Source organism: Bison bison, unplaced genomic scaffold (genome assembly GCF_000754665.1).
Source record: "Bison bison bison isolate TAMUID 2011002044 unplaced genomic scaffold, Bison_UMD1.0 scf7180017864203, whole genome shotgun sequence".
Taxonomy (NCBI): Eukaryota; Metazoa; Chordata; class Mammalia; order Artiodactyla; family Bovidae; genus Bison; species Bison bison.
The window spans coordinates 4665019-4680976 of NW_011494775.1; the positions used below are offsets into that span (position 1 = coordinate 4665019).

The window sequence follows — 15958 nt, forward strand, 5'->3', positions numbered from 1 at the left end:
GTACGGTCCAGATCTATGGACACACAGAGGCCCCTGCACAGCACACGAGGACAGGCGAACGGTCACCCAACCCCACTGGCTGAACAAGTACACAGAAATACAGACACCTGCTCCCAACACTGCACAGACACTGCGAGAATCTACATGTGCAGCAGATTCAGGTGCTTCCTGGAGTCCTGAATAACTTCTGAATCAGTCTCCTTCTCATCTCCTGCTCTCACCAGCTCAGCCTCAACCTGTAGCTGCCCTGTGGGCTTCCTTACTTTCCTCACTGACCCCTCCAGGTCTCCCTCCATATAACAGCACTTGAGTGCTGTTCCCCCCATTGCTCATAGAATAAAACCCAGGCTGCTTCTTAGGGATTGCACACCCATTCCCCACCCCATTTCCCATCACTTCCTGCCCCTCAGCCATCTCCAGCTGGTTGCTGTTATCTTTGTCCCCCTCGCTCAAGAGCTGTCCTCACGAAGCTTGTCCTGACCCATCAGACATGGCTGGGTCTCCTTGGGGCTCCCCCTTCACCCAGATAGCTGCTGTATCTCTCCCCCCACCGCTGGGCTGGCAGCTCCAGTAGGTCTAGAAGTGTCTGCTGACAAACCCGTTCCATACCCGGACAGGTCTGTCCCCAGGGAGGTGAGCTAAGCGAGAGGACACGCAGGGACACAGTCCCCACTTGAACAGTGTGGAGTCACTGAGCAGGTGGCCCCTGAGACGTGTAAGAGGTGCTGCCTGAGTTTGGACAGAGCTCCAGGAGTGTCCAAGAGAGGTGTCCTGACTTGCCTTTTCAGGATGCACAAGAGGTGAGTGCACACACACCTGCACACGTGTGCCTGCACTCTCTGGCTGCTCTCTGGTGCTTTGCACAATACAGCTTGGGCTTAAGCCTCCTACACTCCCACTGGCTTCATTCTCAGTCACAGGGCAGCTCGGGGCTGGAGAATGACAGACGGACGGATGGACAGACGACTAACAGAGGGCAAGCACTGGCCTGGGCATAGCCTCTTGTGGGCACTGAAGCCTGGGCAACAGGAAGCAGGAGCCTGGCTGCAGGGTGGGGGACTCACCTGGGGTAGGGGGCGCCAGGGGCTGCGGTGGGGGCAGGGAAGTGCTGTCTATATCCGCAGGAAGGGGACAGGGGGTAGAGAGGAGGGCTGGGCCTGTGGTTGGGAGAGATAGCTGTTAGCAGTCTGGCTACTGGCCAAATGTTAGTCTGACTACTGGCCAGATGTGGGGAAGGACTTCCCCCCTGTGCTCAGGCCTGACCCCTAGTGGCTTCCGTTTCGACCGCTCTAGTGTATGTTTTAAACATCTGCCACCAGAGGGCAACCTTTCTCTCTGCAGGCTAACCTCCTTTCTACTGGTGTATAAGGGCCAGAAATGGCAGCACTCTCCTGGCACTGAGCTTAGTAGATCCCTGGGTCCCCTCCAGTCTCATCTTGTGAAATCTGGGCTTATTTCCATACCTGCCATAGGACCTTTATGCCCACTGTTAACACTTGGGATTGTTCTGTCCCACTTTGCTTCAAACTCCTGGTCATCTGTCAAGGTCTTACTTGGCCAAAACAGCCTTTCTTCTGAAACAGCCGTGGGAATCCCAAACTGGATGAGGTGTCCCCCCAGGCTTCTACAGCCCTCAATCAAAGCACTGCTACCCATGCTTTGTAACTGGCCTCTTGTCTAAGTTGTACACTAGGTGGACTGAGAGATGGGAGGCAGGGACCTGAGGATCAACCCACTGGAGCAGTGCTTCTCTGGTGCCCAGAACTTGCCTGCCACACGTCAATCCTGGGGATAGTCCTGATTTGTATTCAAGGTGAACCTTTATCCAAGGTGAATCTGGACATGGAAGAGTGAGCTGAATGTGGATAAAGGACAAGTAGAAAGAGGCAGGCAGGCCCAGGGAAGCCAAGCTTTCCTACTTTTGGGTGACTGTCGCAACCTGGAGAGGCCTGAGACCTGCTTTGGTCAAACTGTGGTTGATGAGCAAAAGGTCACATACCCTGCCAAGACCCTGCTCCAGCCAAAGACAGGCCCTTTGGCTCATGGTTGGATTTGCTGCATAGGATCCAGGTTGGCTTTTCCTGGCCCAGCATTAGTGGACTCTACAAGCAGGCTGCCAGGAGTTTGGACTGAAGCAGGCACCATACGGGCAAGACAGACCCTGAACTTCGAGCAACTCTGCCAAGGAGGGGACCAGCCGGCAGTAGACACAGAGGCGAGTGGGTAGCATCCCCCTGTCCGCCAGGCCACTGAGAAACAGCGACCTCTCCTGTGTCCTGCAAGCTGCCACCTCCCTGCTCAGGCCTGCCTTTCTATCTCACACACTCATATGACCCTAAACAGCCCAGGGTTCCCCCATTCAAGTCTCCTAGACATTAAGGTGGAGCGTGACAGGGCTGGGTCTCCTGCCTTTCCAAAGGGAGTTTGTGTGGCTGGCTGAGGCAAGGCTAGAGTGGCTGGCCAGCCCATTACTTGTATAGAGCTGGCAGCAAGGTGCTCCGCACAGAAGAGTGGAGGAGGAAAGTGGAAGGGCGGGTATGGGTCCAGCCAGCACAAGGGGCCCCTTTCCCATTGAGCCCTCACTTACCAGCTCACAGTGTGGGGGAGCTGTCCCATGCTGCCTGAGGTCAGAGAGTAGAAACCAGAGAGGTCAGGGGTCTGCAGAGGCCTGTGAACTCCTGCAGGGGAGAGGGCAGAGTAAGTGAGCTAGCCTGACCCAGAAGCTGCTCCAGCTGGTTCCTGCATCCTAGAGCCTCCTGTGGGGCCCTCAAGATCCTGTGTCCCTGTGCTAGAGGACCAGACATACTGGTCTTTTCAGGATTAGCCTGGTGTGATCAGAGTGCCCCATTTGCAGACTGTGGGCATCAAGGGCAGATGGTTGGTGTGACTTGCTTGTGGACAGTGGCTGGGTAGTGGCAGAGCTGGAGTCATGAAGGAGTGGAAGACCAAACCTTGCCGCACCCTGGCTCATTGCTGGTCTACAACTGGGGCCTCTCTGCTGGGGACTCTAGCCTGGCTTTCTGGGCAGGAGGCAGACCCCCTGGCCCAGGAGCCCAGGGATCCAGGGCTCCACCCATTCCTCTTGCCCCCTCCTCCCCTGGGTTGAGTCAGCAGGTTTCCCACAGCCGACAGTGGCTGATTTCAGAATGACTTTGCCCGAGGCTGAGGTGAATCAGCCATCACAACCACCACTTTCCATTTTCTCACTGTGGGGAGGGAAAGACTACAAGTTCTCTATCATCTTCACACAGAGGCCTACTCCCATACTGGCACTGGTTAGCCACTCAGGATTCAGTCTCCTACCTAAACCTCAAACTTTCACATTCTGACCTGGTACCACCTTGCCCACCCCTTTGGTGCCTTCAAAAACTATCTAGCCTCTTGCTCTCAGAAGGCAGGGACTTGATCCCCTTTCCCCGCCACTCCCCAGCTCTGGGTCTTGTTGGGCCCTTCCCATCCAGGATCCATACCTTGCTTCTGGCTGATGTCGGCTGGTGCAGGTGTGGGGTGTGGGCTGCTGAAATGGTCATAGAGAGGAGAAAGTTGGGGGACGCCATGGGAAGGCTGACTGGCCTTGTTGTGCTGAAAAATGAGGAGGGTGGGTGGGTGAATGTGGGGGACCTGAGGGAGGAAGGCACAGGACTGGGGTGCACATATAAGAAAAGTCGCAATTTGCTGTGTGGGGGTAGCCCAGTCATCAGAGGAAAGTGGAGGTGCTCAAAACCACAGGCTTCACTGGACAGGACCCCACTCAAGCTACCCTGTGTCCAGTGGCTCTCCACCAGCCTCACCCCAGACTTTGCCCAAAGAGTCCAGTCTCCCAGAGAGTCTCTCAGTCTTTCTTTGCCCTCAGCTCTAGGAGGCATTTTCCCCCTGCCCAGGAAATTCTTCCTGTCTCTTGGTTTCAGAGATCCCCCAGTTTCTCTGAGGCCCAATGGCTTGCCTGGTGAGTTGCTCATGCCTTCAGCCTTAGGACAGCCTGGAGCTTGCTTTTCTCCTCTGGCCCCCAGACTGAGGGGCTTGTGTCTGACCCTCTGGAGCCACCGCTTAAGAGGATTTGATGACATAGTGGAGGGAGCCTTTTCTTCTTCAAGGGAGGTGGAGCAAGCTGGCTCCAGGTGTGGCTAGGCTCCCTCCAGAGCCAACCCACCCAGCCTCCACACTTCCTGTTTCCTCGGCACCACAGGACTCTTACTTTTCACACTGGTCACATGGATTTGTCATGAGATGACTCATTCAGGCTGGGACGGGGGCTCCCCATCAGAACCAGCCACAGGGAGTGTGCTGCTCAGGGCCACGTCTCAGCTCTGCATATCCTCAGTGCACACCTTTGCTGGCCAAGGCCCTGGAGACATCATCTAAAGCTCAAGGTTAGCACCACTTGTAAAAGCCCACCTATGGGGATGCTGCTGGCTGGGCTCACAGATGAGCGACCACTAACCCATGGCACAGAAGTATCTTTGGGACGTATCTGGGGCAAGACACTAATGATTATAGAGGTTGTGGTCTGGGCTTCTTCCCAGCCCATAGGTGAAATTTCTCACTGGATGAATGTAGCCAGTATAATGGCTGGGGCTCATGACCCTTCATCACCAGCTTTGGGGAAGGTTAGGGTCGCTCTTGGTGGGAAGACTTGGCTTAGGTCCTTTGGCACTGGCTCTTGGCAGTCCAGGTGAGGCTAAAGGGACGGGCAGGTATGAATCACACTGTAGCCGTGGCAGGAGGCTCCCAGGTGGGCACAGGATCCCATGCGTGTCTGCAGCAGTCCTGGCCACCATCTCCCCCACATTCCTGCCTCCAGGGAAGCTTCAGGCTGGGCTACAAGCTGCACCCTTCCCCCCAGATGTTGGTAAGTTGCCGACATTACCACCTGTCAGCCTCCCTCTCATCCCTCTGCCGTCCACCAGGAGGAGTCTTAGATCCCAGGGCTAATCAGTGTCTCAGGAAGACAGGAGTTACTGTTAATAGTGCTGGCTCCTTTGTGACTGGCATGGATTTGACACTACACCTACTTCCTGAGGCCAATGCCTCACCTCCGACCAGAGCCTGCTCCTGACTGCAGGCAGGAGAGCTTCCTGAGGGCTCTCCACTTGAAGCCTGAGAGTCTGCCAACCAGGTTCAGTTCCTGGAGCTAACTTTATTACCATACCCGCGCACCCGTTGCCTTGTCGGAAATGGCTGTCATGACGACATGTAAGAAGCCCCTCATTCACCCTGAAGGGTAAGGATGAAACACTACTCATAGTGCCTCCCTTTCCCTGTGGTGCCTGGTTCCACAGGGGCCAGACCCTTTGGTCTTATTATGCCAAAGGAGGCCTGCCTGGAGATGGCAGACATGCCTGGCAGCATCGCCTGGGGAGACTGATGACAGGGCCATGTCATTTCCAGGTTTTGGTTGCTGTGACCTTCCTGTTGCTATTTGAAGGCCAGGCTTTCTGAGCAAGCTGGGGAAAGGAAGGTCCTGTCACTCTCAGCTCCTCTCTTATTCCCAGCACAGACCCAAACAACAGTAACAGGTTGGGATTGTGTAGGGGAGTGAAGGTAGGTTTCTTAGGCCCGCAGGTGTCTGGCAGGAGAGAGAGGAGACTGGGACAGATATGGGATATGTGGGGAATGTGATTTCTTCATGTACTGAGTTTTAGCCCTGTGCTAGACCACTCTTTATTCCCACTCAGGGGACCAGCAGATTGCCATGTCTCCAAGCTGTCAATGTTCCGGGTGTCACCTCTTTTCTTGCTTCCCTTTATTGCACATCTCAGCAGAGCAGTCCTTGTCCTCTACCTCCAGTCCTCAGCCCTTGTTATCCCTTCATCCAAGCCAGCCTCTTGCCCCCATCACTTCACCAGATGACTTGTCAAGGTCCCCAGGGACTTGCACGTTGCCGAACTCAAAAGTCAGTTCTCAGTCTTCATTGTACTTGGCTTCTCGGCACATTGAACACAACTAACTTCTCCCTCTTCCTCGCAATAGGTTCTTCACTTTGATTCCAGAATGCCACACTTCCCGATTTTCTTCTAACCTCTGAGGCCACTCCTCCTTGGCCTTGTTTCTGGCTCTTCATCGTTTTCCTGTCCTGACCCATGTCTGGCCCTCAGTTCTTCTGTATCAATCCTCACCTCCCAAGGGTGCTCTCATCCAGGCTCACAGCTTTAAACGTCTTCATCTGATGACTGCTACATCTGTATCTCCGCAGCCTCTACCTCTCCCCGGAACGCTACTCTCCAAATGCTCCCAAATGCAACATGTCCAAAGTAGAACCTTTGACTTTTTGCCCCAAACATTCCTCTCCATCTTCCTCAGTTAATATCAACTCCCTCCTTCCAGTTGCTGAGACCAAACAGCTTGGAGTCATCTCTGATGCTCCTTTTTCTCACACTCCACCTCTAGTGTGTCAGCAAATCCTAATGGCTCTACTTTCAAAATATATCAGAACCCAACCATTTCTTCCTTTCTCCCTGTCCCCACCCAGTCTAAGCCACAGTCACTTCCCACCTGGCAGACACAACAGTCTCCTGCTCTTCCATCCAGCAGCCATATAAATCAGATCATGTCAGCCTGGAGCCTGCACCAAACTTCCCCAGGCATATACAGCCCTAGGATCAGACCCTAATCACCTCTCTAACCCCATTACCTTCCTCTCTCCTTGCTCATTATGCCCAGGACTTAACCTCGTTGCTTTAGCCTTCAGCCACCTCTTCCATTTACTCCAGTGGTCATCTCTTAAGTGTGCCTAGGATATGAAGTGGGCTGGGAAGCACAGCTACTAGGCTTGCTGACCTTTTCAGTAACCTTACCTCTGTAGGATCCCAGGCCAGTTTGCTCCTTGTAAAATAAGCATGAGCCTATTCAACCCTGCTACCTAATTGGTCACAGATGCAAAAATCCTGTTATACCCTAGAATTTTGGAGGCAGGAGCCCAGGGCCTATGAAGGTAGAAAGCTTTCTGGAAACCTCAGGGGCCTCCTTAACCTGATAAATTCCTAGGACAGGGATTAGCCAGATCCGAGGCCTCGTGGCACACAGGGAAGACTAGCCTCAGGGACTCCCTCAAGAAGCTGGGACCTTAGTGGGGGCATCCCACCATTTGCCGTCTTAAGGGCACAAATGCCTGGAGCCCAGCGCAGGTGGTGGAGTGAACAGGTCCCTCCAGGCCATAGGGCTTTCAAGTTTAAACCGCTTCAGAGAAGGCCCTGCCATCCCACCTTGGCACTGGCTTTTCAGCCCTCAGGGGTAAAAGCCTGGCTGGTGGAGTGGGCAGCTCTGAGCTTGGGAAATCTTAGGAGCAGAGCCTGGGGTCCAAGGTGCCAGCTCTAGGAGGACAGTCCCAGAGTCCCACCCTTCCTGGAGTGGGAGGTTGAGAGGGGGTATCTGCTCCAAGGAAAGGAGAGGATGGCTCCACAGTGGATTTCTCAGCAAACCACCTTCCCTGTAGACGGCTAGCATGGGCCAGAAGTCCTAGAGAGCTCTCTCACCTGACAGATGGCTAGAGCCAACCCTCCTTGGCCAGGCTAGTTAAGCTCCACGTTGTATGTAGCACAGCTCACTCTAAGCCGAGGAACCCTCAGAATCTAGCTCAGCCTCAAGCCCGGTATGTACGTGTGCAACAGCGGCAGGTGCACTGAGGCCTCATCCTGTCCACCAGCCTTCCCTGGGAACTGGGGAAAAGCCTCATTAAACAGGAGTCTACTGCCAAACCACAGGAGAGGTGCCAGGTGGGCAGAGGGGGCACTGAGAACCTGCTGGCAGCTGGAGGACCCGAGGTGCCAGGGCTCCAGGGCAGAGCACCGAGGGCCTGGCCGGTCCTTCCCACGTTCATGCAGGCTGCCTCTGAGTTCACTCCCCAGCCCCCTCCACGCCTGGTGGTGGTAGCTGGGGTGGGGGGTGGGGAACTGTCTGGCGCGGGACCTGGTGCCCCATGCCCCCCTCAGCCAACAGAACGTCCCGCTCCACGGCCTCAGCACAAGGCTGTCCCAGGGCTAGGCTGCCCAGACAGCAGGGTGGAGTTGCCTGGGGCCTGCCTGCGTCTGGGGAACTTAGTGACTGGAGCTTCTCTCCTCCCCTGATGGTGACTGTCCCGTTCCTAGGGAAGGAGGCAGGCCTTGATGGATTGTCTGCCACCCCTCATCCCCGAATATCTGGACGGCACAGCCTCTTCTAACCTCTGCAAGCAGAGAGCTGGGCACTCATGGTGGGATGTATAAGCCAATGACAGACGGGACAGCAGACTGTATTCCTTGACCAGCACACTCCCACACCCTTGTTTTGACCTCTGCATACAGCCCTTTCCCGTTTCCCTCCAGACTGCAGCACTCAGGACGAGTCCAGGACTCTGAGACCCCTGGGCTGGGAGGCCATGCCTGCTGAGGCCTTAGCACAGGCGGACCTTCCTGCCTTGGCATTGCTCTTACTGTTCGTCCCACGCCACTTCAAAATCCATCATCCCAAAGCGGGTCCTCATCCTTCTGGGCTTAGCCCATGTCTGGAGATTCCTCACTCTGGTGCCCTCACATGCCCTCCTCTTGTTGAGCAGGCTGGAGCCAGGAAGAGGCCCTAGGGCAGGGCCAGGCAGGAGGAGGTGGAAATAAGGGACTCCTGAGGTCGGTCTCCCCTGCTCTGAAGGCGAGCTTGGGCCTGGCTGCTCCTGCCTCCCTCTCCCCACCCCCACTTCCTGCAGGCTCAGGTGAAAAATAAACACAGTCGGCATTTTCCCTGCAGACCGCAGAGGTCCGCTTACAGGCTGTGTGCACCCTGAGAGCCCTTGCCACCGCCAGCAGAGAAACTCCCTCGCCTCTGACGGTTGACTCTGAAAACCCCCAAACGCTTGAGCCCCACAACACTTTCCCAGCGAAGAAAGTTGCTGCTTCCTCTGGTCTCAAGCCTGGGGGGGTGGGGAGCGTGTCAAGCCTGACAAGGTCCTCCCAAGAAGGCCTCCCCTTGGCAGGGGACTGTGCCAGGAGAAGCACCCCCACCCTCCCTGCCCCCACCCAAACACACACATAAACACACTGTACCAGAATTCACAGTTGATCATTATCAGCAGAGACATTCAGTCAGGGTGTATTTACTATGCTCCTACTATGTATCAGGCAAAAGAACTTTCTCGGCTAGAAGAAAGCATCTGCTAATGGCAGATGATTATGAGAGGCACAGCTGTACCCTGTGCCAGGCATAGTTCTGAGCGCCTTGCAGATTTTAACTCACAGACTCCTAAAACAAACCTGTGATACAGGTGTAATTATTATCCCCATTTGATAGATGAGGAAACTTGAGGCAGAGACATCACATAGCTTGCCCAAGGTCACACAGCTTGTAAGCGGCAAAGCTGAGCTTCCTTCCACCCATGGTGCTGCAGAGGCCCTCTGGTCGCGGACCAACAAGGGGGAGCAGGGGAAGGAGCCCTAGTCCTCAAATCAGTCTCCCTGCTTCAGCCTAGTTGGTCAGTCACCTAAGTCAGTGCTTCCCTGACCCTAAAAAATGCTCCTGTAAGTTCTGAGACCCCACGCTGGGAGCTTCCGTGACGGCAGTATTTAGACACGACCCCCAGGTCCCCAGCTCACATCACTCCTCACCCTCTCACAGCCACACCCCAGCCTTGTCCAGCCTCACAGGCCTGCTTTTCTCTTACCCAGGCACCCAGCTCAACTTCACCTCAACACCTTGCCTACCCCTTGCGCGCTGCGCTCTCCTGCTAGCTTTCCATATTTCCTTCTCCTCTTTGCCAGATTCCTTCTCATCCTGACCTCAGTCTAAGGGCCACTTCCTTAGAAAGGGCTGTAACCTGGGAGGGGCTCCAGCAGCCCAGCAGGTGGAGGTGCCTACTTGCTGCAGGAGTGGCTGGCGGTCCCGGAGGGCAGAAGGGGCTTGTTGGTCCTCTCTGCCTCTCCAGGGTCTGTACTTGGCTTATTCACTAAGACTTTTAAACAAAGGCCTCTAGACGTTCTGGTGCCCCAGAACTTCTGCACGCCCACCCACTCATCCACCATGGACCTGACTCCAGTCTCTTGGCTCCTAGAAGGCAGGGGAGGGTATTCCTGATGCCTGCTTTGAAGCTGGGGAAAGGCCTTTGGGGACAAGTCCACAGCAGGAGTCGGATCCACACCTTGAACACAAGGTGGCCTACTGAGAGTGACGGCTCTCTGTGCCAAGGGCACACACATGAAGTTGAGAACTGTAAACGCCACACTTGACAGCTCATTTGAGGCCAGCATTATCCTTCCCATTTTACACATGAGGGAAGTGAGGCTCAGGGACACTGAGAAAGTTGCTCAAACATACTCCCTTGAGTCAGTGCTGGGGACCCCTTTAGAACTCTCGGGGTCTTCGGCGATGTCAAACAGTCACAGTCTCATCTCTCCCCTCCTCTCCCTCTGCTCCAGCCACTGAGGGCTGCTGGCTCAAGGGCAAGGCTGTTCCCTCTGCCTGGGGAGCCATTGTCCACAACTTGCTGGGTCCTCTGGCAGTGTATGCGGGCAGGGCCCAATACAAGTCAGTGTTTGGGGAGAATGCGGCAGCACTGGACAAAGCACCCTGGCTGGACACAGCAGCACACAGGAGGCTGGGAGGAGCTGGGCGACTGCTGGGACTTCGGGACATCTTGCCTGGCACCTGGGAACCCATGCCGCCTTCCATTGCATCTCCTCCTTTCTCCAGACGGTCAAAGCCAGGGTTGCCAACTTCATACGGTACCTTTGTGCTAATTGGAAAAAGTACCCCCTCTGGAGAGACACCTGGGTCCATACCAGGGCACACGGCTTGGGGAGCATAGTGCAGGCTGGATCTCAACTCCTTGGCCCAGATCCCCTGCGTAATCCCACAGAGTGGCCCTGCTCATAAGGCCCTCTCCAGTTCTCACTTCTCTTCCCTGCATTGCCAGAAACTACGCGTGTCAACTCTGAGAGTGCCCCTGAGCATCCACTCTGGTCTTGATCAGTTCCTCTGGATGCCTCCCAACTCCAGGGTCCCTTAGTGCCTACCACAGCTTCCCCAGACCTCTGTATCACCGATGGTGTGTAAGTGCCAAGGAGTCTGGCCAGTTGCTGAGTGGGAACCCCCCCTACCCCTACACACACACATAAGGCCTGGGACAATGAGAATGAACTTCCCAGAAGGAAGCAGGTCCCCTTTCCAAAGGGGAATTCACCTGCGTATCAGCCAAGCCTTGAAGTGTGGGCTCCCACAAATCCCACCTCTGCAGATACACCCTAGCTGGGCTCATGCCCCTTTATCCCCACCCCTACTCTGGGCCCTTCTGCCCAGGACATGGCGCTCTCCAGGGGATGGCCCTCCAGCTCCCCGCCCCTCACAAAGCATGGAGCGGTGGCACTGTGGCCCGCAGAGCTGGGGGACTGGGGGATGGCTGGGCCACCCGCTAGTAGACCAGGAGGCTTCAGTCCTCCCTCCAGCACGGGACTGTTGCCAGGGATGCACAGAGCCCCACCAGGCCCCTGTGGCCAGTCCACCAGCTGCCTGGTCCTGACATCAGATAGTGGGGCCCTGCCACAGCAGAGGTGAGGACCAGAGAGCCACAGGCAGCCTTGGCAAACCACAGGCCTGCTCTAGACCCAGCCCAGCCCTGAGGCGCCCTCAGAGCTAGCGGAACCTCACTGAGTTGAGTGGCCTGGCCCACAGCCTCCAGCGGTTTCTATGCATTCGTTTACTTTTGTTTTCCTTCTTCCTCTTTGAGGTAAACGCCCCTCAGGACAGGATGTTTTTAGAGGAAAATATAAGCTTCCGGGAGCTGCTGCAGCGGAGCTGCTAGTTGATACACCGACACATTTTTGAGGACTCTGCAGCAGCCCTGGGGCTGGGCATCCCCCGGTCCAGGGAGTCACTCTCCCAGCTCCTCGATCTCAGTGCCCAGCCACCTGGGACCCCGCGCGGACTGAGGCAGGCCAGGGGCACAGCATCAGCTCAGGCTGTCTGAGGCAGTAGGGAAAGCTGGGCTCTGGGAGGACAGCATCTGAGGAAGTCAGAGGTTTTGTTACCCTAGGAGTGAAACCAAGAGGCTTTGTGGAAAAGTCCTGAAGAAGGTGAACATGCAGGTTTAGAGATGGCAGCCCCTACTAGTGACAGCCTCCTGTATGCTGGGCACCCCGAAGAGTCCCACCCTGCAGAGTCTTCCCAGCCACTGCGTGATCTGTGTGTACAGACTGTATAGACGAGGAATGGAAGACAGGAGAGGGAAAATGACTTGCCCAAGGTCTCAGAACAAGTAGTGATAGATCTGGATTTGAATCCAGCCTCTTGGGTTCCCGGCCAGAGATCTTTACCGCTCAGTGACAGGCCCCACAGGCCAGCTGGTGGTAGCCAGCGAGGACACCACACGTGTTAGGCCCAGGGGCCGAGTGGTTGCCAGATTCTCCCTTGCCCACACCGGGTCTCCTCACTCCTCAGACCTCCACCCACCCAGGACCCCAGGGATCACCGACTTCGCCAGCAACACCCTGCCAGTAATCTCTCTTGGAAAAAACTGACCAGCTGTGTGACTCTGACCCCCATCTCGTTCTGTGTGAAGGGCGTTTTCACCCTGCCCTCTAGGTGGTGATTTTGGTCCTCAATTATAAATGACTAAAGGAACCATGAGAAATTCTTCCTATGGGGTCTGGCCTCTGTTTTCCCAGTACGTGTGCAGCATTTGCGGGGGTGGGGATGGCAGGCAGGGATGGCCACTGGCAGAAGAGTGAGTGTTCTGCATAGGAGCAGGAGCCAGGCAGGCCCTGGAGAGGTGGGGGCTGATGGTTAGCAATGGCTTGAGGCTGGGAGGTGGAGACTTGGAGATCTCATCCCCAACCTTGGCACTGCACTCCTGCCCCAGTTAATTCCAGCCAGCTTCTGAGGACCAAAGATAAGAGAGGGGTCTGTGAATTCCTCGGTCTGTTTAGCTGCCTGTACCAGCCCCGGTAGGACAATTCTGCCATGGGGCCACAGTCAGGAAGCTCACTTGGGTCTGACCCTGGCAGCTAAGGCCCTTGGGGCTCTGCCTAGACTCGGTCCAGCTAAAGGTTTATCCCCTGTGAACAAGGAGTGAAAAGGAGTGGCTGGAGGCTTCGGGGCCCAGGATGCTCCCCTCCCCAAACCCTCACACCCAATGTAAGCTGACAGAGGAGGGCAGGGCTGCTCCAACTGCCACAGAGGCCCTCGTGAGGTGGAGCACTCTAAAGAGGTTGAGTCAGGGGGTTCTGAAAAAAGCCACACCAAACAGCTTTTACAGACACGCACCTGCATCTAACAGTATAAAAACAGAGGAGAGGGTGAAATACTACATTCTTGGGGGGTGGGGAGCCAAGGGGACCCAACTGTAGCTAAAAAACCCAATTTTTAAAAGAATGAGTGGATAGCTATGTTGCCTAAGAGGCAGAGTGGCATGTGATAAGGGCAGGGAACAGAGAGGTAGATGTTGGAGATCATGTTTCTCCTCCAACACGGGCAAGGTACATGTCTCCATGCTTTGGCTTCCCCATCTGTACCATGTCCATATCTCATAGGGATGAAATGAAGTAATATTTGTGTCTGGTAATTATTTTTTTAATTAATGAAGAAGAAAACAGAGGACAAAGGAGAGCATGTTCCCAGACCAAGGCTTTTCAGGAAAGCTGGCCTTTGTATCAGGCTGGGGCTGCTGGCCCTTGATCTCCTTTGGACTGCTGCCAGATTGCTGTTGGGCCAGACTGCTGAGCTCCTGCCTAGCCTTCAGTGACAAGAGCCGGGGTGGAACTAGGGTGGGAGGTGCAGAGGAGGGCAGCAGTAGAAGCAGAAACTCTCAAAATGTCCTAGCAAGGTTGGCAGGTGGATCTGGTTCCCAAGCAACTTTCCCAAGGGGTTTGGCAAGGGGACACCCACGCCCAGGGATGCCCTCAGATTCCTCAGTCCAGCCAGTCCCACTGTCTTAGAACCGAGGATACCCTCTAGTCCATTCCTGGACCACACAGAGGAGGGCCCCTGGGCCAGAGAAGTCTAGCAATGAGCTTCCAGCTGAGCCCAGACCAAAGTTAGAAAGAGGGAATCCACTGATACATAATCCTAAACTGTCCTTGGATCATGCATCAGAACCTGATGCAATCTTGTTTTTTATTTGGCCCCGCTTAGTGGCTTGAGGAACCTTAGTTCTCTGACTAGGGATTGAACCCATGCCATTGGCAGTGAAAGTGCAAAATCCTAGCCACTGGACCGCCAGGGAATTCCCAAACCTAATGTAATCTTGAATGTCATTTATAAACACTTTTCCAGGTAAAACACTTTTCCAGGTAATATTTATTCTGGAAGCCCCGAGGTCCTGCTTTCAACCAAGAAACACAGCTCTTGGCCCTGGTAGCCCTGACCTTGCCAGGCATTGGTCCAGCCCTGACCCAAGTCCAGAACTTTGAGGTCATGCCCAAGGGGGGCAGGAAAGCACCAAATCTTTCCTTGAGGCCAGAGGAATCCAGCTCATAAACTCAGCGGGAGTGGGGGTAACATTCAGCTTTGCAGCCTACAGTGACCCCAACTAACTGCACAGATTTGAGAGCAGAGGGACAGAGCAGAGTCTGGGCTCTGGGGGAAAAGAGTCCACGTCCTGACGCTGCCAGGTACTAGCACATTCTTAACCTCTCTGAGCCTGAGTTTTCCCATCTGTAAAATGAGAGCTATATAGCGACTACTTTCTTGGCTTCTGGTAAGGATCTTGATATCGGGATTAAAGGTCCCTGGCACAGGTCTGGCACTTGGGAGGCTCTTGACACATGCACTATTACCGTGGCTGTTGTTACTCTCTCAACAGCTGTTTACGAGCACCTACTATGTGTCATGCTCTCTGCTGGCCACTGAGAGAGTCTAGCAGTGAAGAGGACAGATGTGGTCCTGGCCCTGTAGATCCTCTCTCGCCCTTTTGATCCAAACCACCATCCCTAAACCCCTATCCCAACATGGTCATCAATCCCTACGGCCTCTGCAGTCCCAGCTTCATCTGTCCCACACCCTTTGGTCTATGTTCATGCCCCAGCCCCACCCAGGGGATTGCCCACCACAGCTGGGAGGTTCCTGGGCTGCAGACTGCTTCAGAGCCTGCCTTCGAGCTCTGGGCTGGCTGCTGCAGCACAGCATATACTCAGGGCTGCCCTGCCTGGACCCCAGCTACAGCCAGCAGAGACCTCACTGTAAAACTCTCCAGAGGCTGCTGCTCAGCGTCCCTAAGGGCCCACCCACCCTCTGCCTGCCTGGCCACCGGGCCAGCCACAGAGCCATCTGATTTGAATGAAACTTAAAACTTAATGACTTTCATGCTGGTTATTTAAAACGCAATGTAATTTTCTTAAACACCCTATTATTTCCTTTGATAGCTACAAAGCTTCCCCCAATCCCATAAGCATGTTTATTTTTAGGGAAAAGAGTGGTTTTGCAGTTGGTCATAGAGACCAGAGGGAAAGGAGCCCACAGAAAGTAGGGCAAAGAGTCAACCTTGGCAGCCTGGAGACCCACAGCTGCCCTGCCTTTGTGCTGGGACAGATTCCCCACTGACACCATGGGGTCCAGGGCAGGACCCTGCCCTTCTCATACCAGCACATCCACCAGTGGCCCTCCTGTCCACCATCTGACGGCAGTCAAGTCCCCCTTCCCATGCTTCACCTCCACAGGGCCCCAGTGTCCCTCCTGTGAGACAGTTCCACTGGCTTCCACAGACACGCTAGCCATATACAGGTCTGGGGAAGGGGGCCTGCGGTTACTGACACACTCTGGGCAGCCTCCTCCTGGCTCCTCCAGACATTGTGCCCTAGGTAAGGCCTTGAGGCCTGAAGCATTGACCAGCTGGATGAGATCTGTGCTCAGATAAAGTGGCCTCAGGCAGTGGCTGCCCACACTGGGAGGGTGGGTGGGTGTGGCCCTGCCAGTCGGGGCTCCCTGGCAAAAGGGACAGCCTAATGGTGGGTGTGCGTGCGGAGGTCAGCTGAGCCCCGCCAATGCGGGGCGTCCTCTGGGAGTGGCT

General features: G+C 55.2%; 1 protein-coding gene across 1 annotated transcript in view; it reads right to left on the reverse strand.

Annotated features, from left to right (window-relative positions):
• TCF7 (transcription factor 7 (T-cell specific, HMG-box)) overlaps nt 1-15958 on the reverse strand; it is a 31684-nt gene that overhangs the window by 6092 nt on the left and 9634 nt on the right. Inside the window, exons 2-5 of the mRNA XM_010844626.1 lie at nt 3471-3582; nt 2588-2678; nt 1065-1157; nt 5-33 (exon numbers count right to left, since the gene is read on the reverse strand). Of these exons, the coding sequence (XP_010842928.1) occupies nt 5-33; nt 1065-1157; nt 2588-2678; nt 3471-3582 (325 nt within the window). The remainder of the gene's footprint in view (nt 1-4; nt 34-1064; nt 1158-2587; nt 2679-3470; nt 3583-15958) is intronic.